Source organism: Alligator mississippiensis, chromosome 12 (assembly GCF_030867095.1).
Source record: "Alligator mississippiensis isolate rAllMis1 chromosome 12, rAllMis1, whole genome shotgun sequence".
NCBI lineage: Eukaryota > Metazoa > Chordata > Crocodylia > Alligatoridae > Alligator > Alligator mississippiensis.
The window spans coordinates 65075561-65102054 of NC_081835.1; the positions used below are offsets into that span (position 1 = coordinate 65075561).

General features: G+C 42.4%; 2 protein-coding genes and 1 non-coding gene across 8 annotated transcripts in view; all 3 read right to left on the minus strand.

Annotated features, from left to right (window-relative positions):
• The window catches only part of RC3H2 (ring finger and CCCH-type domains 2), a 37309-nt gene extending 18259 nt beyond the window's left edge, over window positions 1-19050 (minus strand). For 2 of the 6 annotated variants that reach the window (XM_006267250.4, XM_059715720.1), the window contains exons 1-8: window positions 18916-19050; window positions 10675-10971; window positions 8466-8583; window positions 7670-7903; window positions 6576-6751; window positions 4919-5119; window positions 4348-4480; window positions 3969-4087 (exon numbers count right to left, since the gene is read on the minus strand). In XM_006267250.4, coding sequence (XP_006267312.1) covers window positions 3969-4087; window positions 4348-4480; window positions 4919-5119; window positions 6576-6751; window positions 7670-7903; window positions 8466-8583; window positions 10675-10905 — 1212 coding nt within the window. In that variant the 5' untranslated portion in view covers window positions 10906-10971; window positions 18916-19050. Of the gene's footprint in view, window positions 1-3968; window positions 4088-4347; window positions 4481-4918; window positions 5120-6575; window positions 6752-7669; window positions 7904-8465; window positions 8584-8941; window positions 9134-10674; window positions 10972-11347; window positions 11411-13941; window positions 14512-18915 lie in introns of those variants that run through there. The other 4 variants (XM_059715717.1, XM_019475776.2, XM_059715719.1 and 1 more) reach the window with 4 other exon arrangements.
• On the minus strand, window positions 4581-4695 carry LOC132244585 (small nucleolar RNA SNORD90). The gene has a single exon (XR_009456155.1). It is a non-coding gene; the product is annotated as a small nucleolar RNA SNORD90 (small nucleolar RNA).
• A 1836-nt stretch (window positions 19051-20886) lies between the features above and the next one.
• On the minus strand, window positions 20887-25991 carry ZBTB6 (zinc finger and BTB domain containing 6). Its single transcript, XM_059715728.1, has one exon. The coding sequence runs from the start codon at window positions 25264-25266 to the stop codon at window positions 23983-23985; it is 1284 nt and encodes a 427-aa protein (XP_059571711.1). The 5' UTR covers window positions 25267-25991; the 3' UTR covers window positions 20887-23982.
• Window positions 25992-26494: the final 503 nt, after the last annotated feature.

Genomic DNA, 26494 nt, shown 5'->3' on the forward strand with positions numbered 1-26494 from the left:
CACAATGACCACTGCAACTGCAGCCTCATATGAACTGCACATCCAAATTTGAGATATGTGACTGTTTTCTTAGAAAGCATCTGTTCAAGATGAGACCCTTTCCTACTTCAGTGTTCACAATCAAAACTCTAGAGAAACAAACTAGGAAAACTCTAGAGGAACATACTTATGTCCAATTATTTTAATGCACTCTTCTAATGGTTTTGCAAAAATTAGGACAGACTTGCATTATTTAATTTAGGATATCAAGATAAAATTCCTACAGGGTCATTATATAGTAAGTTGTTTACTGTAACTCTCTGGTCCAGAGGGTAAAAAGACAATTCCATTAACATTCTCCCAAACATGTTTTGAATCAAAAGGCATGTCATGTCTCCCTTCCTTGACTCAGAAATTGCCCTTATGCTTCAAACTGAATTTGTATCTATATCCTCTATGTACATATATTTAGGGAAAGATTTTTGGATCTGGGCATCTAAATCCCCTAGGTGGCTTCTAAAATCCCACGGTTATGTTGCATGTAATGTACACATGCTTCAATTACAGGGCTAAAACAAATCTGTGCCTGGTATTCTTATTCATTCCTCTTAAAATGTGCCTCAAACTAGATATGATACCCATGTGTCTAATGCAGTGGGTGGCCATTTGTGTGCAAAGGGAAAGAGTATGCTACCAAGTTGGGACTGCTTCAAACTGGATGTTCTAGGGGTCATGTGATGGAGAACAGGTTGGTCTGTATTTCCATTATTCTGGGAATGAGTGGCTTGCTTTTTAGTTGTTCATTCTCGCAGAAAAGATCTTGGAAGGCCTGTAACCTTACAGGCTATTATATCCTCGAGGGATGATATCCTTGGACCTAATGAACTACTGAGATCCCTTCTGACCCTGAAAATCTATGAAATCCTTTTACAAATGCCACATAGATGCCAGAGTTGCCTTCTGTTCCTAGTCACTAGTCTACCCAACAAATCTCCATCAAAACACGAGGTTGGATGAAACTGCTTTGCTTGCATGTCTTTTGTCCAGGAACATGCTTGTGTGGCTGGTTCTAGCCAAGAAATGCAAACCATCCAAAGAGTCAGCCAAGATAAACAATACAGCTAAGAGCAATTTCTGAACACTTGCTCACAGTCAATGAGGCTTCCTGAATTCTCTTGAAGGCATATGGATATGCCCCTATGCTTGTCTTATTCACAGAGTTAAGAGTTAATCTGGAGGCCCTGAGCGTTGTTGAAGCTCTTTTAGACTTCTTAGATGGAAATCTACCTGCCCATTGTGTCTAGTTGGATATACACCCATAAATTTATCATCAAAAGTCTGCTACGAACTGGGCTCTTTCAGTCTCTCTTAATCAGAGAAGTGTTCAAAAGGATTGGGGTTCTAATTTTGAACCTGAGGGAAATTACATTCTTTCCCTTCTGCTGCCTGTTTTTTGCAACAGAAGGTTTGTGTGTAAGAAGGTCCCATGTAGCACTTAATTTTTCTTAGCTTGAAGTACAAGTATTTCCAAAAAGTCTGTTTCCTATTTATCAAGTTCACTCTGGCCTAAAGAGCTAAGATTCCTTCCCAAATAGAGAAAGATCTTGTCAATTAAATAGCACTGGCTGCAGAAGGGAAGGGGACCTGGCACACTACAGTTACCAACACTGGATCATGAGGCAAGCTCAGGTGGCAGAGTGGCAAGATGATTTTTCATTTGTCATCAGACTTCTTTCATAGCCTAGTAACAGAAAATGGGGAAGTCCTTACCAACAGTAGCTTCTCAGCCACTCTTGGGCAATTTGGTAGCAGTGATTTCTGTCTCAGAAGCACTACCCCAATTCCTAGTTTGTGGAGAGGAGTGTTGCACTTGCAATGTCCCTGCTAGGTATCCTCTGATTATGCAGGCTGACTTTTTTGTAGCCCAGAGCAAGGCATGCCTGGCAGCCACAAAGCTGGCAGAGTTTCTATTCCCTGTGGAATAGGTCAGAACTCCCCTTTTGGCTTTTTCTGTGCCTGCATGCCTGTCACTCTGGAATCAAGCAGAAGCTGCACAAGTATGCCAGGGGATGTGCCACTGCAGTGCCTCAGGAATGAAAGGCAGTCAAGATTCAAGTAGCTCAGTTCTACAAGCCAGCTAACAAAGTCTGACACAGACCCAGCAAATTGAAGTCCATCTGCACAAGTTGTTTTAACTTTACATGTAATTTTAGTTGATGCAAATGTTATGCCCAACAGACCTTAAGCTCTGAAGCAGGGAGGTCTCCTAACAGCTACGGAAACAAAACGTAAGTAACCAAGTCTTTGTCAGGAGGGCATTCCTCAAAGCCAGAAATGTGCAGTTCTGCCCTCTGGCCTGCAAGCTACATACAGGCTAAAGAACCATATTCGAGATGTGGACTTCTATACACTACGAAGAATACACTTGTGAAATACTTGTTTTTCAGGCACTGGTCTGGGGGAGGAAAACAGAAGAATCCCTACTGTTAATTTTTCATAGGTTGCACAGATAACTGAGAGGGAAGAACTGAATTGCCTCCAATGCTAACAGTATCAGTAAAAGGGGGACTCTGAAAGCAAAATGTTTCTGAAACTTTATGTCTTAGCATTTGAAAAGAGAGCAATGTTCAGCACTATTTACTCTCTTGCATCTGAAGGTCTGAGAAATCTAGCATTAAACAAGGGAGAGAAATAACTGGTTTTCATTGTTTAAGTGAACACACACGGAATAACTGCCAGGTGTCAGGATGGAAACCTAACGTAAAACTGAAGGAACAGTGAAGCTTAAATTGGACTATTCCAAAATGGAAAAGTGGCCATGCTCATTACTTTGGTCCAAGTTTCCATGAGTTGGCACTTGTTAATGTTATTCATATAGAAAGACTGCTTGTGATTTACCCAAAATGGGTTTTCATAATATAATCACACAGATATTCTTGAGCCTAGCTCATCATGGAGCATTATATGATGGGGTGGAGCAGGTGAGGAAGGTAAAGGGGTTCTGAGTGAATGTTGATTGCTCATCAAGTTATATACTTGGTTTGGATTGATGTAGAAGGACAGACATCTAGATCAATGAGGATCCACAAAGACTTGTATGTTCATGTTCCTAGGCTCTGATGATACAACTCTTCTGTAATGTATTAAAGTAAAATTAAAAATATAGTCTTGCTCTCCTTTGTCATGCAAGCTCTATAGAAACTAACCGCAATATTTTAGTATTTTAAATGCAATAAAAGCAGCAAGAAAACAACTAATTTTACTATGTAGATACATATATAAAAAGGAATTCATAATGAACTCATTACAAGAAAACCATCATAAGCTATGGCTAACCTGAATTACGAAGTTCTCTTCATGGTAAAACTTCTTATCTTTTTCTATATTTGTTTAAACAGATACTAAAAATGACAATTGTCTTGATTACACAAGACCAGAGATTCCAGTGAACAAGTACTGAGCTAGTGAATGGGACAACCACATGGTATGAAAGATTAAAATATGCATCCTCTAAGATTAAACATAACAGATTACAAGATTTAAAACAAGTTTTTTTTGCAAGACTACTCTACCTTGTAGAGCTATCAGAATTTTATTCACCAAATAAAATGATATCACCTGCGTTAGTCTCTCTCTTTTACATACCAGTCACATTTTCCTTAAGGGGTCATAATGCATCTTTTTCACAATCCCAAAAATTCTTCCCAATTTCATCCTTAAGCTACTCTATAAACACACACATTTTTCTTAGCAAAAGCAGACAAAACTGATTTCCGTATTGCATTAATCAATATACGTTCTTAATTGGCTAGAAGGGTTTTAGTGAGTCATATAGGTATTCCTAGTTTGGCCTAGAGCATGAAACCTCTCTTTCACGACAATAGAAAGCCCTATACTTATTCTAAAATCATCACTAAATTGTCAAAATATATTAGATTTTCTATACAGAGAAGACTCAGACATACTATTCAATAATTAAATATAATCACCTGTGGTGCTTCATGCCCTTTTCTACTATAGTTCTGAATAAAGTCCACCAGCCCATGTACCACAGTCTTCACAGCCACCATTGCATTCTCCAGCTGCTCCCATGTTGGAGACGTTGCATCTAAGATTGTTAAAACAGGCTTAGAGTTTGACAGTGAATATAATATCATTATCTTAAATAAGAAGCAACTGTTATATCATGCCAGAGACCCAGCAAAAGGATTAATTAGAAAGAATATTGAGAAAACAGCATATGTTGTGCCACTCCCATTGCTAGGAATATTTGAGAGCAGAAACATAATTTTCTATCTAGGGACAGTCACAGTTTTTACATACAAAAAGGGAAAATGTAAAAGAAAACTATTAGCACCACTTGCATACCTGGATTAGGATCTATGTTCGCTAGAAGCTCTAAGTGAGGCCTCAGTCTGTTTAAGTTTGCTGGATCACCTGTACGTTGCAAGACAATTGTCAACTCCTGTACACTCTTTGCAAATGACTCTGGAGATTGAAGCTGTAAACAAAGGCAGTCTTAGTGCTTTCTGTTCTATAAATGGGACATTTTAATTGAAAAAAATATTCTCATTTTCCTTATGAGTGCAGGGTCCCAAATTGGATGGGGTAGTGTCTTCAGATTGCATACACAGATATCAGTGGTGAGAGATAACACTTCTCAGCTCAGAATCTGCCCTATGCAGCTTCATCATAAGACACTAGAATGAGTGATATTTTGTGGTGCTTCACTGTGACCCTTGTAGCTATTAAAAAACTGAAGGGTCTCTGTACAAAGGTGACACAGGAAAAAAAACTCCATCTCAATCCCTAATTACGAGACATCTTATTTAAATTTGAGAGGTTCTACACAGTTTACAAATGATTTTACTATTACACTTTTTAACAGTTTAATCTAGTGAGGATAGGATACTAAATCCCCACCCCCCCACCGACAAACCTTATCAATAATGGACTGCATGTGTGACTTATGTGCTAAGTCACCATAAAGAAGGGAAGACCACTGTTCTGGTGATATTCGAAGGCCTGCTTCCATGGCAATGTGAACAATTTGGGCATCATGCTCCCTCCGCAAAGCTTCATAACTCCGAAATTCCTCTTTCAGCTGCATCAGAGAAGAATCTTCATCCCTTTTTGTGACCTGAAAAAATCCAACAATGCTTAAAGAATTCATATTTCTTTAAGTATATCTAAGAGATTAGGTATATACCACAGCCTACAAAAACAGGCATGACTCAGTAGATAACATGAACACTGGTCTTCCAAATGCTCATCTTCCCAGGTAATAATATTAATACCAAGATATCCAAGCATTTAAATGTATAGGATCATTATTATAAGGATATGACATCAACTCAAGCAATTTTAGCTCTGACAGTAATTGGATTTGTTTAAATCTATAAAGCTATGAAGTGGTTGGCTGGATATGCAGCTATAGGGTTAGTTCTTCAGCTCCACGTGCCCAAATGTTAAAGGCCAGCTCAAAATGACAGGAAACACTAGAAATTATTAAATGAGAAAAGAGGAAAAAAAGCTGTATGATAAAAAGCTGCAGGGTACTCTTAAACTATAGAAGATACTTATCTGAAAAAGCTGTATTACCTATATAATTAAAAATATCTACCTCACCTTTCATTTGAAGACTGCATGCTTCACTGTATTAAACAACATAAATACATTTTTAACTGGAGTTACCCCATTTTAAAGAAGGATAAATTGAGACATATTAAGGCACATTAAGGCATATTAAGGTCTCTTATTTTGTCTGTGACAAAGACAAGAATAAAAGCCAATAGCTATGACTTCCCAATTCTTTACCTCTGAGAAACGCTTCATCTTTTTAAAAAGAAAATAAAAGGACATGATATACTGTAATTGCTGACATTATGATGCTTGTCTAGACGAACATTCTGCAACTTTTATTTTAAGGAAAGAGATGAATGGCAAGTATCATTGCTAACGGGCACAAATCAAATTATTGCTTAAATTATGCATGTACCATCAAGATTATTGTTTTTTTTAATGTCCTGAAATAAAAGTCAAGCCACCTGTAATGCCTTTCAACATGATAGCTTCTATATCAAATACTGATATCCTATCAAAAATGTCTTGATCAGACTCCCATCTTTGTTAGATGTCTGCTATTATTTTAATGCTTTTCTGGGTCCATTAATATCTCAATGACCATGCCCTGCATTACTGTGAAGGAAAGCTGAGTTTATGCCTAACACTGTTTATGACACTCAAAGCTGGAAGCCATTCAGTAGAGAACAGATAAATGTAAGCACTGAACATATGTATTAAGATTTACTAAAATCCAGAAACTTCAATTTCACCTGCTCCTTGAATGCAGAGGTTACTGCTAGTGGGATTAGAAGATTAAGTGCTTTCAGATATCTCCTTGATGCCTTGTTCTGTCTTCTGAATGGGCAACATCTGAATCTAGCAGTGTGTTACAAGCAAAATATATTTATGCTAAGAAGTGTTCCTTGGAACGATATCCTGAACTTGCTGAGGAAGCAAACAAATTAAAGAACCAACTGGCTTTGGGCTATCCAACCAAAAGGCAGTTTTCATTTTAAATTCCAGTATTTTACCTTAAAGCATGATGCTCTATACAGTAGCTGCACAACATGACCAATGCTCGTTTTAGATGCCTGAGGAAATCTTGGTTCTAGTCTTTGCACAACAAAAAGTACTAAAACTTTTCTTGAGAGTGCAGAGCCATCTTCCAGTGCCAGTAATACAAGCTTCAAAGCTTCTTCTTGCATAGCTTTAAACACATATATAAAAATAAATGGTCAGAATAAAAGTACTATTACTGCATATCAGGAGCGTAAGCAAGAATATTTAGGTTGATAAATGTTGTCCACATTACCTTATTATTTTTATTATAACAATCAAACATAGCAGAAAACAGGAAGCAAAAACTTCAAATCTGCTAGTCCAGATAAAAAAAAGCAATTTTTAGAAGTGCTACAAGTGCCATAAATGGTTCAAGTAAAAAGGAAAACAGACTGATTTAGAGATCTGGCTTACAGTTCAACTTGCTTTGGACACCTTGTCCATTCTAGGAAGCTAAACGAAACATGACTATAGGACTGGTCCAGCAATGCTGGAACTAACTGCTAGAATCAGAAGTGGATTACATTTCCAGTTTTAACACAATTTGCTGTTGAATCCTGTGCTCACTTTTGGAACACTCTGACTAGTAACACTTAATTTATACCAAAGATTCCAAAGCCATAATTATGACTTGGCTCCCGTGGCATGCCTTTGCTAAGTCACTTAGACTGGTGCTCCTGGATCCTATGACTTAAACATAGGAATAAACAGTAGACTCTGTATTAGGAACTGTTTCTATGCTCTAATCATAGCATTCAATGTCATCAGCCTGTATTACACACTAATGTTGTGCTACAGATATTAAGGAAAATATATCTAATTATACTTCACCAGTATTTGTGGTGTATCTCCCTGCACTATTTAGAGACAGACACCGACAACACCAGTGGTATACTGGAAAAGATCCCTGACTCCCTTCCTTATCTTCCCCTTTTGCTCCTCTGCAGACCACTGGGAAGACAACACCTCTACCTTGAAAATGCAAAGAGAAAATTCTCTAGGACTATTCTTGGTAAGAAACGGAGCAGCCAAGTCCCTTCTGCTGGGGATTCTGAAAATGTCTTACCTGGCCCTAGGAACTGGCATCCTCGTGCCCTGACAGCAGCCCAAAGATTGGCAGACAGCTGCTGAGGATTTTGGTGCTGCAAAATCAATTCAGTTACAGTTCTTTCTCCAAGTGAACGAGCTGCACGCATGGCTCTAACCCGACCCTCCTCCTCCACCAACTGACAATTTACCAGCGTCACCAGCTTCCTTTGCATTGGACGGCTCAGTGCACTCTGATTCAAACTAGCAACACCTTTAAAGAAAGAGGCAAATAGTTAAAGGCTAATCATGAGAAGACCAATTATTCAAATAAGTTCACAGTAAAAAAGAATTTCGAATACGCGCTTAAGTTAGACGCCAATGTCAAACCCAGCATGAGCACTCTCAGCTTAAGGGGCTACTCACCATGATCTCTAGCTAAGTAGCACGACCCATTATGTGCAGTGCTGTACAGTCATATGTGGACAGCTGACTAACAAAAGACATTTAAATTAAAATCTTGCTGCTATTTATGTAAAACTGAAACTCCCTGTCTAGCAAGAAGAGAGTATGGATTCCCGTTCAAAGTTGCTCATATGAGAAGATTATTCAAAGGGATGTTAGTCAAAAACCAAGACAATATAATAGCTGCAAGACAGCTATTTATAAAGCATCCGAGGTGCATGCAGACCAGTAAAGTGATAGAGGGAAAGGTTACCAGAAATGTGGGAGGACTACTGCTTTGGGGCATGAAACCAGTTAGCACTGAGGACATACTGCTGCTAAGAGTAAGCTACCATGTTATAGTAAGAATTCTACAGTTTAAGAAGACTTACCCTTTCCTCCACTTAGTGGTTTCAGGTATAGTGCCAAATCCTCAACGCACTTCTTTGCTACCTCATAATGTTTGTTCTCTCCTAGGTTACTTAACTTTACTGTCTGATGATCTGGTACCTAAAAGAATGCAAGTAAGAGGTGTAGCTCACATACACGCTCACTGTCATATCTGACCTTACTCACCAAACACTTAACGTGGTATAAACATTATTATTAATTACGAAACACAACAGGTGTATGCTGCTTTTCAGAGTTGAAAGACAAGTAAATCTTAATGTGCTCGTAATATCATTAGACATAACACAACACGGGACTGCACAAGATGATCATTACAATGATGAAAGATTAGGATGCATTTATTGTTATTGCACATTTCACGTGGCCCTTTTGAGTGACTTGTTAAAATACAGGGACTACAGAGGAATTTAAGGCAAAAGGAAGACCTGTGGATGAAAGATGAGCTGAAAAAACTGACCTTGGGAGATGTATTTGAAAGATGAGTGTGAGGCACACAGGGTCTGAGAGGATGCTCAATGCATGGGATCAACACGAGGGCCGCGTCCAGACAAGCCTGGCCGTGTGGTACGTTCAGTTGTTCTCCATGCTGCAAGGGAGCAGCGCGGAGGGTTTTTTGACCCCTGGGTCAAAAAAAACCCACAGAGAAAAAAAGCAAAGCAGCACACGCATGGGCAGCGCACACCACTCAAAAGCAGAGCTAGGCCACCCCGAGCTGCACTGTGGCTGCCAGCCAGGCTCTGCACAGCAGAATCGCTGCTGCTGCAGCCCTGGGAGGACCCCAAGGCCCCAGGCAAGGCTGCTGTGTCCAGCCAAGTGCTGGCTCCAGCCTCCCCTACTGCCCCTGGGGAAACTGGTGGTGTGTCAGAGTGGGCGTGGCACAAGTGTTCCCCAAGAACAATTAGAGGCAGCGCAAGGTGCACTGCCGCTAGTTGTCCCCAGGGAACCAAATGTCCACAGCACGTGTGGATGCAGCCAAGAAGTGCAAAGTTGCTTGTAGGACAATAAATGATTAAATAAACTAGCCAAGTACGTGGTAAGAAAATGCTAAGGAATAGGAATGAGAAAGAAATGCAGCCAGACAAACAGTTCTGCAGGCTGGGTCTAAACTTAGTGCAAGACCTGAGGTGGAGGTAATAAGTGCAAAGTGCCAAAAAACAAAGGGTATCTGAGCTGTATCTGAGCGCTCCTCACGGTCAGAAATGGGAAGGTCAGAGAAAGCAAAGGTTGCACCAACAAGACAAAGTGGCTATGACACAGTTAGCACTAGAAAATGAAGTGAATGCATGGATTTGAGAAGTGAAACCATACAAGCCTAGAGCCCTGTGCTCCATAAAACACAATGTTTATTGTGACTGTTACTTGAGGATGTGAGACAAACTAAACAAGCAATACATTAAACAACCTACAATAAAAACATCCTCTTCTATTGTCCCTTCAATATTTTTAGATTGTTAGCTTGAAAAAGATACACATTTTGGAATACACAAGGGCACAAGTGAGACAGATGCACTTACAAGTTTCCTGCAGTGTGATGCTGATTGTATAGCCTTTCTTATGTCACCACTACAAGGCATTAAAGAAAAAAATTCCTAACTTGATTAATTGATTAGATTGTGCCTCCAAAAACAAATCAGAAGTTTGCACTTTCCGTGCTTGAAAAATAATTGAAAGTTTGAACCTGGGTCAAATGGTCCGTTTTTATTTTTTTGAACATATAGCATTGAGGGAACTAATTCCCAGTGGAGGGAAGGATGAATGAATGTAATCTGTAGATTAACTTCTTTCTGATGACAGTGCTTACAGATAATTAACCGTCTATTCTCTAAATAGTGTTTTTCAGCAAAGGCCTGCTGCTGTACACTCCACCATGTTGAAAGACTCCTTTAAAATTGTAGCATAGGCATTCTCTGTCCAAAATTAAAGCACAGCTCAAGAATATTGTTAAAGCAGAATCCTGTCCAGACAGAGAGACGGAATTTTAACTCTAGCAATGGACAGCTGCCTTGTAAGCTGGTTCCATGATGTATTTGTTTTTGTAAAGTGCAAAGGTCTTAAAAAAATGCTTCAAAGATTAAGTCTTTTACTTTCCTGACTTGGGACAGGGAAGGAAGTTAGCATACCTGCAGTAACTGTGAAAGTAAGCAGTAATGTGAAAGACTGAAATACAGCAAAGAACTCCTTACGTCATACCTGGGCTCCAACTAATTGAAGAAGTGCAAAGTTTACAGGAAGCACATCGATGTCTGTATTGATGGCAGTCTGGTCGAAAGGACATGCCTTGCGATGAAGCTTGTTCAGGCAGGTCTTACAGACAGTGTGGGAACAACCTAAACTGATGGGTTTGTGCACGTTCTCATCAAACTCGTTGTAGCAGATTGGACAGGACAGAAACTCTGTCCACTGAGCTGCCTGCACAGGCATTGTGGAACCTGGACACTCGCTTAGCAGACTAGCAGATCATTATTTCACTGTTTTATATTTTGGCAGCTGTAAAGTGAATGAATAGAATATTTAGTACTTTGATACATGCTTTCCAGTAATTTATTATTAGTTTTTAATTAAAGCAGCACCATTTAAATATTTTACAGAATAAAAACCAAAGCCTTATGCTGAACTCTCCTACAATGAATCCAACCTTCTGTGTTATCTAAAACTATGGTAACAGTTCAATAATCCCATCAGAAAGATTCACATGCTGCCAAGCTAGTCTGCACTAATCCAGATTGTGAGCCTCATCTAGTAAATGGCATCACTGTTCCTTTTACAGGATTAAATACACCTCTGGGGAAAGGGCAATGAGGGGCGGGGCAAGACAAATGGTTGGCACAAAATAGGTTAGACACAAATCCAAGTAATGGAGTACCTTTCTGAATGGCAGGTACCAGTCCAGTTCACAATTTCCAAAAGCTAACACAGCATTCCATTACTAATGAATGGGAGGGAAAAAACAACAAAGACATTTTATTTATTTTACTAACATATGAAGTTGAGTGAAACAGGATCACAAGTGTTCCACTTTATCAATCATAATCAAACTTAATCAAACATCAGGGTGCAGACAGCTTTATGAAAACATAACTCACTACACACTTTGGGGGTCTTTTTTAAGTTGGTAAAGACATTTATTGCCAGAACAGAAGAATAATTCTGTGCTCATTCCTCTCTCCTTTCTAAAACCCTGTCAGAAGGTTAGTCCTTGGGGTACAGATTTCTGTCTTTGCAGTATTTGCTTTTCGCACAGTTTGTACCTCACAGCCAGCACAGTAAAACACTACTTATGTAAGTCCATGGCAGAAAGTTCTCTGATGTCCTGGAAAACTGGGTGTTTAAGGTAATTACACAGTTTACACCTTATTCACAAAACTGCTTACGTAGCTTAGTACCAGACAGCTCCTCAGAAAGGAAATATAAAAATATGGAGACCAAATTAAACATGGAAAGTATCATTAAAAAAAAAAATCAAAATAAAACAAGCAGTAGCTGTAATTTGTTAACAGCTGTCCTTCCTGTTATAACATATCATTTTGGACACAGATCCATGCAAACTGTGTGTAACAACATATGGGGGGTGGAGGGGAATGGAGAGAGGCTTATTCTAAAAAGGATAGCCCTCTGTGTATAATCTGAGGTTAAGGGAATGACAAGACCAAACACTTAGTCTATTCCAGCCTAAGAAGAACAGCTAAACCATTTAAATTCAAGCCTCCATTATAAAGTCTACAAGAAACTGCTAATTCAATAAATGTTCAAAATAAAGAGCCACACCCACAGCTACTGCATTGTGCTACAATCTACTTGTGGTTTTCAGATTACCATGAAACCCTGAAACCAGTTGGTTTACTTCCATGGTATTTATGAACCTACACACTTAGCACATTTCCATTTAGAAATGCAAATGCACTTGCATGCGTGCATTTATTGCTGTATTTATAAACAATTAGATTTTTTCTTTTTTTCCTCAGTGGTGGAAAATAATAATATGCTGAGAAAGCTAAGAGCTCCCTGTCCCACCTGAATTCAACAACTTTTCATTTAAAATCAGTTCCCGGCTGCTCGATAGTTTAATTAGTGATATTATGTTAGACTACTGAAACACTTACCAGAACACTGAATAGACTTGATATGGGAACGTATTTTATTTTAATTATGACCATCTGTTTAGAAATTCTATTTAGCACTATGAGTATCCAATGTCCTTTAAGTAACAGGATACTTGTACAAGATGTTCTTACTCAATCAGCTTTTCAACATCATTTGGTTATTTTTATTAATTCTGATACTAGATGTAAGGCAACATAGAAAATTTAAGTTTGAAACCATCCCGCTCAAACTAAATGTCGATCCAGTACCTTCAACACAAAACCAGAGTATTCAGAGATAGTTAGTTAGGTGTCTTTTCACTGAACTACTAAACAACAAACCTTTTTAGGCAAAAAAGTATGTCTGTAAGGTTTGTTAATGTTACAATCATCTGCAAATGTAAAAATTTAGCAGCAAAATAAGTTACAGCCAACAAAACCCTAGGAAGCACCCTTTGATTTCCTTGTCAAGGTAAATAAACGACTCTTCTGTTTAACGAATCCACTTCAGAGTATGAAAAAGCAGACCAAGAGACGTGTGGTTACGGAAGAAGGCTCCACCTAACTTTTCCTTAACGTTTCCCACTATTGCTTCCACAGGTGCATCTCTACCTGTGCCAGCCTGCCTGATGGCGGTCGACGGCATTCACCTCCTTGTCACGTTTATGATACGGTTAACAGAGTGGCAGCTGTACTATTCAGGGGGGTCCCCTACTGCTTCTATGCTTAACAAGTGGGGTATTTTAAGAAAGAAGTCTAGCATATTCACAACCTAGGGGTGTCTTTACACATTCTCCAGGGGTGGGAAGGGGCACTTTAATTAAGTGGCTTTTTGGAGCTGGTCTTATTAAAGCACTCACAGCATCTCATATATTCAGCATCCTGTGCTTCAAAATGGCGGTGTGGGCGCTTTAACTAAAGCGCGGGTGATGAGCTTTAAAGTGCCCCACCGCCATTTTGGAGCATGGGGATGCTGAATACACAAGTCGCTGAGGCTGCTGGAGCATGCTAATTAGATTAATTGAGTCTGCTCCGATGACCTGTAATTATAGTGCATGGAAGCAGATGTCCTGCATGTCTACGGGCACTAGCATGCTATGGGTTACTGATACTCAACTGAATGACGAGTGTGTATTCTCACATCTGTCATTAACCAAGTCAAAAGGCTGTATCCTTGTGCAAAGACAGTGTGAATGACTTAACCCCCCACAATTCCTCTGGAAACTTGCAGGACGCCGCAGCATTCCTTTTTCCAAAATTCTAAAATAATTTTATGTCCCTCCAGCCATCATTTTCCTGGTAAGTGCTGAAATGTGGTATAAATTAAATAGGAGTAAATCAAACAACAAAAGTATATCACCACCTTCTAAGGTCTTACTTTGAATATTTAATCATCATAAAAGACATGGATTCTATTGAGCATGTGTTGACCTTCAGATTTCTTGACAAGGAGGCATCTAATTAAATCAGCAACAGCTGGGGAAGGCTCACAACTCCTCAAACTTCAAGAAGCCATATTCAGACGACGCCTTCCATACTCTGTTTCAAGCACACCAACTCTTCTGCCATTCTTGTGCTCCAGCATGTTCAGAAAGGATTCTAACTAAAATCCTCTAATTATCATGTCAATTCTTCAAAGTGTAAAGGAACAAAAAAGAATGGACTCTTGTTTTTCTGACAAGGAACATCATTTGGAGATGTCTGGTTGAAAAGCAAGTTGGCTCCAATAATCTCAAAATTGAAAAAAAAAAAGAATGAAAGTGCCTACCAAAGATCATGTGTAAAAGGCTTGCCAGTTTAAAAAAAAAAAAGAAAAAAAAGAAAAGAAACGGAAATATGTTCAGGTAGTACAATTACCCTTGAGTTGCCTTGGTCTTTCAGATGACTTCACAATATTAAAAAAAACCAACCAAAAAACAAGTCTCTGCTCTGCTGCTCTGAAATAAACCTGAAAACACAACACAGAAAATGGCTAGGCAGAATGCTGTCAAACATACAACGTATATAAATTGAAGAGACAAATGCGCCTTAACTTACTACTAGGTAAAAATAGTCTTAAACAGTTTGGATTTTTCAGCAGATAGTGTCTTATTAAAAGCAACACCTTAGATCCTTAGATTATTATAATTGAAGATTGCATAAGTCTAAATTTACTGTATTCTACTGATTATGTAACTTTTACATTTGGGATAGATGGGAGCCAAGTTTCACTTTACAGCTGCGCTGCAGTAGCAAAATGCTGTTGCATTTGAGTTTACAACGCTGCAGAGGAGTTTAAGCTTGCCCATGTTTACTTGATTGTGTTTAAGTCATGAAAATTTTGATTCAGCTACCTGATGAAATGACTTTGAAGTCAGAAAACTTGCCTTTGTTATTAAATGGCTTCATAGGTCATTAAATGAATGTAGTAGCAAAGTGTAAGGAGTCCATATTTTAAGTCATTTCTTATGATTACTAAATACCACCATCTTCTTTATGGTCACTGAAAGTCAGCCTATTGTCTTCACAGAGCTTTGGAGAAGGCCCTTTTTAAATTCTTATTAAGTCTACTCAACTTTTAAGGCCTAAGGGTTAGATCCATAAGAGGTTGTAGCATGCAGCTTTCAGATGCCTGGCATCCTCTGCGGGCTCCCTGCACAAGGTATGGGGAACCTGGCACTTAAAATGAGAATCAATAACCACTGTACTGTCCAGGGGGTGCCTCAGTGTCTAGTCAGAAACTCTGACAGCAGGACTCCAACCTGTCCTCCTCTTGGGTTTAGATGCTTAACTCCAGGCTGCGTGGAGCCTCAACCCTCTCCTGGAGTCAGGGACCCTTTAGTTAAAACATGAAGCAGGATCATCCTTTTTCTTTTAAAAAGCAGCTAGAGGTTGTGTTGCTGTTCCCCTTCTATATAGTAGCCCAGTGGTCAGAAAATGAACTCAGGATGTGGGAAATACTGGTTCAACTTCTTCGCTGAAGATGGTTCAAATCTACGTTTCCTACTTCCCAAAAGAGTGCCTGAAGGCACTCTCAACCTCTGTGGGTACAGCTGTTCCACACTGCAGAAGAGGATTAAATTCACTTGATCAGTCACACTTACCTCCTCGCCCGAGGTTTAGGGCACTTGCCTCAGAAGAGAAAGACAAGTGTTCTGTATCCATGCTCCAAGAACTGCTTCTGTATTTCATGCCATGACCGTTTAATGTAAAATGCATGAGCAGCCCTCTGAGCAGTGACCAGAACCCAGGTCCCTCTCCCTCACACCTGTCTACCCTAACTACTAGGCTACAAAATAATACATTATCTTCCTCCCCGTATGACAAATCTGATTTTTTTTTCTTCATACTGAACCAGCTTCAATGGAACGGCACAGGGTGCCCTTTCCCCTGAACAGCGCAGTCCTGGTGTTTAGGGCACTCTTCTGAGAGGTGGGAGTTGGGACAGTTCTGGGAGTCCCATTCAGGCTGAGAAGAGAACTGAACCTTCGTCACCCACATTGTGACGTGGTGTGAAAGAGGAGAGCAGCACCACCACTTCTCCAGCACCTGTGCTGGACAAAAGTGGCAACTGATCCTGCAGGTGTGCTCTGAGAAAGCCCAGCAGGTTGGGCCCCTTAGGGCAGAGGCAGAGGAAAACTCCAATGTGGCTTAGGCACAAGGTACTGGTGAGCAGCTCAGGACCGAGGCACACAAAGAACCTCTGGTGTCTGTATTGGTGAAAAATTAAGGAACTACATGGGGGTTTTGAGGACTTCCCTTAACTTCCCAAATATACTTGTGGACCTAGTCCTGAGTATATTAAGTATTAAAAAGTATTTAATACTAATTTTACAACAATACTGATTATAACTTAAAGTATATTACTTCAGTACAAAACTGAGTTGTTCTGTACATTATAACTGGATGCAGACGTAATGGGATCTTAAAACTCAGTTTTAAGGCATCTATTGTAATTTTCCATCTGTACAATCAATTTAAACAGTTTCCTGGTTTCCAGGAAAGTAGCCTTGTCAAGCCTTTCTTCTGAAGTTTAAGAGTTGAAAGAATTTCATCTCGGTCGATAACATGGTGTCCAAGTTATCAAATTATTAGTATTAAATTACTTCCTGAAAGGATTTCAGTCTTTTATTCATTGCTCTTCTGGTAACCATCAACTATAGATTTAAGAAAGTAGCTTCATATTAAAAGCCTGGTAAAGGGATGGTCCCAATAATAGCACTGCATCTTTTAGCTATGATGACTTGAAAGTGAAAATAAATCTTCCATAGATAGAGGATTCTTGCTTGTTTCTGCATATTGTGTAAAGACCATGACATGTAAATCTCCTGAACAGCAGGAGACATATGAAGGGAACTGCTGCAGGACAATATTTCATGATACTGTTTGATCTGACTTTTTATTGGAAACCCAAATTTACCCTGCGGGAGAGCAGGACAATCAAATTACGGGAAGGGATGGTTTGTTTAAGGAGCACTACATCAGTGTGACTGCAATCTGAAGAGATCAAAATACTGCTTCCCACAGCATGGAACTGAGCTAATGATGTTGCTGGTGGCTTGTGTTGAACAACAACCAAACGACTTGGTTAAAATTCCTTTACCAGAAGGGCTAAGAAGTCTGTTGTTGGACCCTGTCCATATGCCCAATTCAACATTTTTTCTTGGGGTGATTTATAGACATTTCTATGGTGTTATTTATGCTATCATAGTATCCCACTAGTCTATATATGTCCACTCTAGAAAATAACCATTGTCAAAGCTCCTACTGGGAGATTTGTGAAGATTATCACTTACTATCATCCCAGAAAGTACATACTTGAAAAAAAACACAAAAAAAACCACCTAGGGCATTTAAGTGAGGGAAGGTTATATCAGAAAAACCCTAATAAAAGTGGTACACTGAGATCTAGGTAAATTGTTGCTTCATGACTTTTAGATAAGATTTCCCTAGTTTGGAAAGAAAAGTGTGCAAGGTTTTTTGTTTTTTAGGGGGGGGTGTCAATGCTTGTGCTATGGTCACCATGGTTTCTCATAGTTAAAATGTGTTCAGTTCAAGCATAATGGCCCATAGTAAGGAATCTGCACATTGAACACTCCTCTGTTGTACTTACGTAATTGTGTTTGCTGTGGGGTTACAGAAATGTAACTAATGGCAGAACTTATTTTTGCCATAAGCCTAATAAGTCACGGGAGACAGATTCTTAACTGCATTTCAGGACAGACACACACACAGAACTCAGTCAAAATTAAAAAAAGGAACAAACCAACCCACCCCCACCCCCCAAATGAACCCAAAACAAACAAAAACGCATGTCTGGTGATTAAGGAAGTGATATTTTTAGAGTCACTTTTCAGACTAGATCTGTACTCTCTCTTTCTGTTGCACAAATATTGATCTCGCAACCAAGGCAGCCGTACGCGGGTCGGGTCAGTTCTCTCGTATCTATCGTGAATCGTTTTCTCCCTCCCATGTCCTACACCTTCTCCTTCTACAAGGAAATGTCTGCGTGCTAACATACGTCTCCAGTCACTTTTATGGAAAGAAGGAAGAAATCCCTAGAGACCGGCGCGGAAATAAGAGACGTCTGAGAGGAGCGCGGAGACGCGTAGTGGGTTCCCCAGCATCGCTGCACGCCCACGGATGGATCCGTTCACTAGTTCACGGGCATTATCCCATCACGGGGACGACGCCGCCGCTCGCGGGCAGGTCGTTACAACTCTCTGGCAACCGGAGCGCGGCGCTCGAAGGCGTTGTGCTCGGCACGCGCGTTTCAGGGGGGATGGCAGGGAAGGGGCTGGGGCTCCACAGCCAGGATCGGGCCCCTCGTGGCTGCCGTGCCGCCGACACCGCGCGAGCCGAAGCTGCCGGCGTTTTCAGCGCTGCGGGAAGCGACCTCGAGCCGTCGTCGCGCTCCCAGTGGGAATCGCCCCTCACACCGCGGTGCGCATCACGGCCCGTCATTGCGAACGAGCAAATCGGACTCGGCTTTTAGGAGATTTCCGCGCGGGACCCGGTTCTCCGACCGGAGCCGCGCCGTCCTGCGCCGCGGTGGGCGTACGGAGCGCGGGAAAACCCCCCCCCCATTTAAAAAGTGACAACCGACGAAGACCGAGAGGCCAGGAATATCGCGAAATAACCACGCGCGTGGCGCTCGGTCTGTGCCCCCTCCCCACCCCATAAAGGGCCGCGGGGCGGCTAAACCGCGATCCAGAAGGGGGCAAATTACACGCGATCCCCGGTCGGGCCCATGTTTGCCCCCGTTTCGGAGCCGAGCCGGTTCTGGGCCCGTCCCCGTCCCCGCTCGGGTCCTCTAGGCCGCGGGGGCTCCTCCGGGCCGGCCCCGCCCGCGCCGCGGCCCGGCCCGACCTACCTGCGAGGCGGGACGGGGCCGGGCCGGGCCGGGCGGCGGCCGCGGCCTGTCACACTCCATGGGGCCGAGCGGCCCGGCGGTGGCAGCGGCGGGGGCCTCGGCGGCGCCGCCTCATCGCGGTGACAGCCGGGAGCCCAGCCCCTCCGCCCGACCGACCGCCTCTCGCGAGACTGGCACGGCGGTCACGTGAGGCCGCGCCCCGCCGCTTCCCGTCACGTGACGGCGAGACGGCCGCCGAGTGGCCGGTCCCCCGGCGCGGACCATAGAGAGCGGGGAGCAGACAAGCCGCCGCTCGCCTCGCGTCCCTGGGTGGGGGTGGGGCGGAAAGCGGGGAGGAGGCGAGGGGGCGGGGCAGAGCGGCCACGTTTCCTAGGAGACGGCAGCACCGGCTGGGCCCTGCGGAAGAAGGAGGCCGCACCTCCTCCCCCGCTGGAGGCCTGGAGGGACCCCGTAGACCTGCATGTATCGACATGTACATTCTGTGTGTACACCCCCCCCATATAACGATATGACTAACCCTATCTATTTTGGGTCATATATAGAAGGTTAGTACACACTATTGTGTCATATACACCCTAAATCATATACTGTGCCCTATATTAGGTCATAGATATAGATATCTGTGTGTGTGTGTATCTATATCTATGACCCAATATAGGGTATATGATGTAGGGTGTACATGACACATTGTAGCATATACTAACCCTATCTATATGACCCAATATAGATAGGGTTAGTCACATCTTTATATGGTTGTGTGCACACGCACACGCACACATTCCACTATATATATGTTTATATAGGTAGATACATTGGGTTTATACAGACAGATGAACCCGCCAGGCCTTGAGCAGCGGGAGAGCCATGGCTGCCTCTTGCAGGAAGCTGTGGTCACCGGCCGCAGGGCACAGTCGGTGCTGCCGTCTCCTTGGAAACGCAGCCGCTCTGCTCCGTCCCCCTCACCTGCTCCCTGCTGTCCCCAGGGGCACAGCGGCTTGTCTGCTCCAACCTATCACCCAATATATATAGGGTTAGTGTACCCTATATTAGGTCATATATACACTATATTGTATTTCCTATATTGGAACATATATGTTCCAATATAGGAAATACAATATACTAACCCTATCTATATTGGGTCATATATATAGGGTTAGTATATGCTACATTGTGTCATATACACCCTACATCATATACCCTATATTGGGTCATATATATGACCCAATCTATATAGGGTTACTCATATCTTTCTATGTTTGTGTATGTATAACACAAAATGTAAAAAGATATTATTATACTGTCTAGCTAGCGATATATACACCTAGCTAGATGGAGCCCTGATGGGACCTCTCTCTCTCTCTCTCTATATATATATCTACATAGCTAGATAGACTAACCCTCTATATCAGAAGCTTTTCTGAATCCATCAGATGCTGTGCAAGGATATGCATCGTCCTTGCCTCCCCACCCCAACCTGTGATTATGCCCTGAAACAGAGCACATGCTATGACCAAGGCATCCTGCATTACACTGGACTGTTTTGTCTTGTGTCAAAGCTTCATGATTGTTTGTGCAACTTCACCTCTCTCACATATTCCTGCCCAGGGCACTGGTAGGTCCACAAAGGATGATCATAAAGGCCTTCTCCACTGTTAACGGCTGATCACGGAGATCCACAACACAACCCTGACCAATTGATTGTAAAAGTCTGATCCTTTCCTTCAGAGAGAGGATTTGTCTGGCAACAAGGCGTCAGTTAAACTGGCAAAGATTCTTCGATACTTATTGAACTGAAAAGGACACGAGCATGGTGGGGATTTTAATGTATATGCTGAGGATACCAGCACAACTAATTGAGAGCGTGCTTGGAGTATCGGATTGGGAAACTCCCTTTATCCAACAGCATTAAATGTAAGACTAAGTTTCAAAGCTGCATAAACCTTCAAATATAATATATACAAATAAAACGTCTCATTTCCATTTAATTTATTAAGTTATAAATATGGCAAATGGCTACATGTAAGAAAATGGTACAGGGAGACAATGGTACAAGGAGACATCTTTTAGGGTACATGTGCATGGTCTGTTTTCTCATAATAAAGTTTACCAAGGAAAAATTTTAGCCACTGAAGAGGTAAACATGCTGTTGGTCCATCAGACAACACCACTTCCTCTCATTCACATGCACTATGAACAGCAGAAAGAAACAATCCTGCTCTCACTGACGGCGCATATCAAGATTACATAGCCTCTACTTCCCCCTTCAACAGTTAAGAAACATGCACACCCACAGCTATGTAACAGAGACAAACAAAAGCCAGGGAACAACTGATATGAATTCATATCAGTGAGATTCATGCACTTACCAGAAACACATTTGCAGCTGAACAACCTCAAGAACAGTCAGTAGAAGGTATCTGCTCCAAATCTGCACAACATTTATCTATTATGCTACAATATAAATTATTTTTGTTAAAAAACAAACCAAAAAGAAATCATTGCTTTTCCTATTTTTTTCTCTCTCTCATATGTGATGGACCAGAGTTTAGAAGTGTGCAAATTTGCAGGCACAAACCTATACATACATCCGAATTACCATTAATGGTCACGAAACTGTAAATGCAGAAACGCATGTTTTGAAATTCAGGCCCTTAAATGTTAATATTATAAGATGGCAACCAAAAATGAACCCTCCACATTTGTTATTTTCTGAAGAACCAGCAGATCCAAACAGTAAATGTAAGGACTGTGAATGCACATAAAGAACACAAAATCAAACTAGATGTGCCACGAAAAACAATTACTGCAAGTACAAACTAGCCACTTTTCAAACTGAACAACACAGTAAAAAAAAACAAACCTAAAAAAATTCATCGTGCATCAGTACCCAACAAACATAAAAACATCCAATTCCTCAGTCTGGCAAATACAACTGTCATAGTTAGAAGACCACAAAGGAAGCAGTGCCAAATAAAAGGAGAGAGAGCTAAAAGACAGGTTAGCTAACACACAGCACTGGGACTCGGACTATTTTAATATCCAGTCATATCACATACCTCCTTGGAAGTTTGGCCTTATTCCTATAGACACACACATGCTTAACTTTACATACTGCAAGTCAGTCACATGAATTTTGCATCATGAAGGGGCCCTATAGAAGTCAAGCACATGTAAAAGCTCTCTTGGTTCCTAGACTATAAAATAGGGATAGGAGATACAATCTGAATAGACAACATAACCCCTGCCCCACAGAGCATCTCTCCATGACTACACATCACCTAGCACAATGGAGCCCCGATCCCAGCTGGGGCCTCTTGATACCTGCATAATCCAAAGTACCAGTGACTGCTGTATTACTTATACATATCAGTTTATCAGGGGGGGAGTTTATCAGTTTTCCCTAACTATCTAGTGGACAGCTTAGTATAAACCAAACCTCAAAGACAGTGAAATGACTAATGTTATTAACACTTCCAAAACTGAGTTTTCAATTGGGAAAACAGTCTGTACACTGGGACAGTTGAACGCTGCTTTTACAGATAGGAGGAAGTTATATTTAGGTTGTAGGGTTTCCATCCTTGGAGGATTTTAAGACCCGGCTAGAAAAAAGCCTTGGCTGGGGTGATGTAGAGTTGGGGCTGGTTCTGCTTTGCGCTGGCAGATGGACTAGATGTGACCTCCTGAGGTCCCTTCAACCCTCCTTTTCTATGATTCTATATAATATCATGTGTACCCAAGCCCCACTTACCCCAAATAATGCTTCTAGATAGATCATAGGATAAGATGCATCATCTATTAGCAGCTGTCACAAAATACTTACCAAACTTCCAAATTATGCAGAGCACAGATGCCAGAATTTCTTCAACTCAGTCATAAGAACTTCGTAACTGTATTTCTGAAATTGGGCGTAAAGTTTATATATGTCGTACATATCGAGATCTTAAATAAATAGCATTTTTCCATTACAATAATTGTATTATGTATACCACATTGACTGGCTTACATGTTTTTCCATGTAATAGGCAGAGCAAGGGTTTGAGTTCTAGAGCATTTTGATGCCTAGAGAGAAAACAGAAATGATCTGACAGATTATGAACACATCTACCCAAACATATATGGCACTGCTTCTCTGTATCACAGAATTAGAGTGAGCAAACCCCATGTCTAGACTGATCCCATTGAAATATAAAGGATGCCTTCCAATTAGATAGATTTCTATTACGGGACAGCACACAGTTCAGATTTCTCACACTGGCAACATACATCTACGATTTACAAAAACCAAAGACAAAAATCAGAGAATACAGACAGAAGACAGGACTAGTTTAGAGTGTGTGAAACAGAAGTGTATGAAACATTTCATATCAGTGAAAACAAAGCTGTCAGAAGAGTGGGTGCTAGAAAAATTCAGAAAATGACTAATAAAATTTGGATTTCTCTAATGAGGTTGTCCAATTAAAAGTGAACTGCACGGTAGGAATATCTATACACCTTTTTCTGCTTCTCTCTTCATAAAGGCTTCAGTTTTTGTTTGGGGGAGAGGGACATTGTTTTAAAAAACCACACTTCTGAGTGTCAGGCCCTGACTTTTTTTGCTGAAAGATTCAGCAAAGTGTAATGAAGTGAGGAGTGACTTTCCCCTGGACTGAAACATGAACTGAATGGGGATGACTAGCCACATGAACATCCATTAAACACTGGGAAGGCCACTGCTCTGGCCTCAACTTATTGCCGTTTCAATGGCACCACCCTTCAGTGGAAAAAGGAAGGGTGAAAGACGAGCAGAAAAGTGTCTCTTTTTAAGAGGAAGCAGTAAAGGAGTACAAACTGTTCCCCTGTGTTGCAGTTTACTTTCAACTGGCAAAGACCATACAAAGAGTTGCAACAATACTAGGCTAGGCTTAAACACAGCAGGCAGGGTTAGTATAAATATGACCCATCTTGATCGTTTTCTGACAGACATATATTTGCACTTGTCTCCATTAAATGGGAATCCGTAGAACACCTGGGATTCTGCTACAAGAGGATTCTATGTAGAGCCAGGCTCCAAATCTATCCAGAGGGCTGCTAATCATAGTCTATCTTGATTTTTGTGATAGTGTCCAGGATTGGTTTTTCACCACTGCTCCTTCCATGAACTGAAGTCAAGTGCTTTTTTAGGGCAGATTTGTGTTTAAAGTCCATGTCACAACAATGGCACTTGTATGGCCTGTCCCCACTGTGAATATTCAAATGGTCCTGCAGCGTACTTTTGGCAGTAAAGGTCTTCAGGCAAACCATGCACTGGAATGGGCGAATGCCCATGTGCCCTCGGATGTGCCTGTTGAGATTCTTCTTCTGCGTGAACGTTTTCCCGCACTGCAAACATAAGAACAGTTTGTGCATTTTTAGATGTCTGAGATAGTTTTCAAGATGGAGAAATCCTCGGGGACATTTAGGACACTGATGTCGCCACGAATAACCAGAATCCTCCAAACTCTGGAACCCACTTGCTACACTAGAGTTTCCTTCAGTAGTGTCATTGACAAAGGTCTGGAAATAACTTCCTGACATGTCTGAATTTCTGCTCTCAACAGTGGAATTGATCAAAGAATGCTGTGTTTCTGAGAAATATAAACTCGTTTTGGAAGAGGTGCAAGGCTGTGGGAAGGGATCATTGTCCACACTAGCTGCACTCATAGAATCCATTCTGAAGATACAGATTTCATCATCTTTATATCCTATTTTAACTGTGGATATTTCTGGTGTTTGTGTGTCTTTTCTTTCCGATACTAAACTTTGCATTGCAGGCTGTAGGACACCCTCCTTCTCTTGTTTTACATTATAGTCTAAATTATCAGGGCTGTCTTCAGTAATCTCAATTATTTCACAGTCCTTATCTATGCTGTCATCCCTATTTCTCAGTTCCATGTCTGAGGAATGACATTTCTCTGTGCTTTGGCTGCCGCTCTCCATAGAAGCATCAATTTCCAGGTACTTGGACAAAGCTTCGGTACATTTCTCTACAATGTGAACCATCTGAAGGTAACTTGCCGCAGTCAGGTACTTCAAAAGCTCCTTCTTTTTAACCTCCAGCGCTCCAGTATAACAAGAGAGCAGCAGCTTTCTGCCGACCTCAGCACTCTGCAAGATAGTGATTCGCACCTGTTTTGACTGATTGAGCAAAAACTGATCCCTCATAAATGTGGAGCAGGCAGCAAAAATCACCTTGTGTCCGTGAAACTCGGTGTCATTGATGTAGATTGATACATCGCAAAATAAGTTCTGCTGCCGCAGGAGGTTCATCTTTTGCAACACAGCATCTCCTTGCTGTTCAAACTGAAAATGCAAAATCTCGGAGTCGGTGGCCATGGTGACCTCTTCTTCGAAGGACGCACACCGGCAAACTTCGCAATTCAACCGCGGCGCACCGAGCGCAGCTTGTGTTATATATTTCCCTTTGCCCTCATGCCCCCAGAGAGGTACAGGGGGTCTCCCTGAAGGCAGAGGTATTCACCAGGATGCGTGTTAAGAGTTTTCAAACAGCCAAACGAACATGTCTTGGGTGGAATAAACTGCAACCGGGTGTTGAGGAGACGGCAGTCAGGGAGAGGCGCGCTCCTGAGCTCAGAAACTGAAAAAGAAAACACCAGGAAAATGGAGCCAAACTCTGCAATGTTTCTGAACACCACGCAGACCCTCTCCCTGGCCCCCTGCTTTCTTTTTTTTTCTTTTAACTCTCCTCTCCGATGCCTTCTGCTTGCTCCTGCAGCTGCTCCCATTAGCAAACACGCTGCGCCACCTGCATCCTGCTAGGAACCAAGCCCAGCACCAAATGCCAGCTGTGCGCGCACACGCAGAGAGGAAGGGAGCGCCAATCTAACACCCCATTCCCCTAAGGCTGGGCCTGACATCAGCTCCCCGGCGCCCAAGACCCACTGGAGCCTTCAGCACCACCCGGGGGCTTCAGGGCGGGACACAAGGCCCCGAAACCCGGCGGGGTGGAGGACGAGCCCTGCTGCCCCCGCGCCCGGCGCGTCGCTTTGGAGCCTCGCGGAGGAACTCAATCGGATACAGCATGAAGGGCGAGCCCCACATCGCTCCCCGCGGGACGAGCCTCCCCCGGACCTGCCGCTGCCGCCGCCGCCGCCTCCTCCTCCTCCTCCCGAGCCCGGGCCTCGGCCGCCGCCACGTGACCGGGACAAAGCGCCACTTCCGGGTCACGGCGCCCTAGGCTTCCGGGGGGCGTGGTGCTCGGCCCGGAAGCAGAATCCCAGGGTGGCGCTTCCGGCTCCGGCGGCACCCCTGCCGGGGAGCAGAGGCGAAGCGCCTGTTCCGTGCCTCGGTGTCCAGAAGCGCTGGAAGGGGCGCGGGGTGGGGTAGTGTCCTCCCCGGGTGGGCCCAGCTGCTTCCGGCAGGCAGGGGCAAGTGCCAGCTCCTCCGCAGCGGTGCGAGGGGAGCTGGGACCCCGTTACCGGCCAGCGGGGCAGCCCCCTCCCCCCGCAGCCCTGCCCCACTCCCAGGCCCTCGGTGCTGGGCGCGAAGCATCCCGACGCGGCTCCCCGCGTTCCTCGGCCCCGTTCGCGCGGCGCGGCGCGGC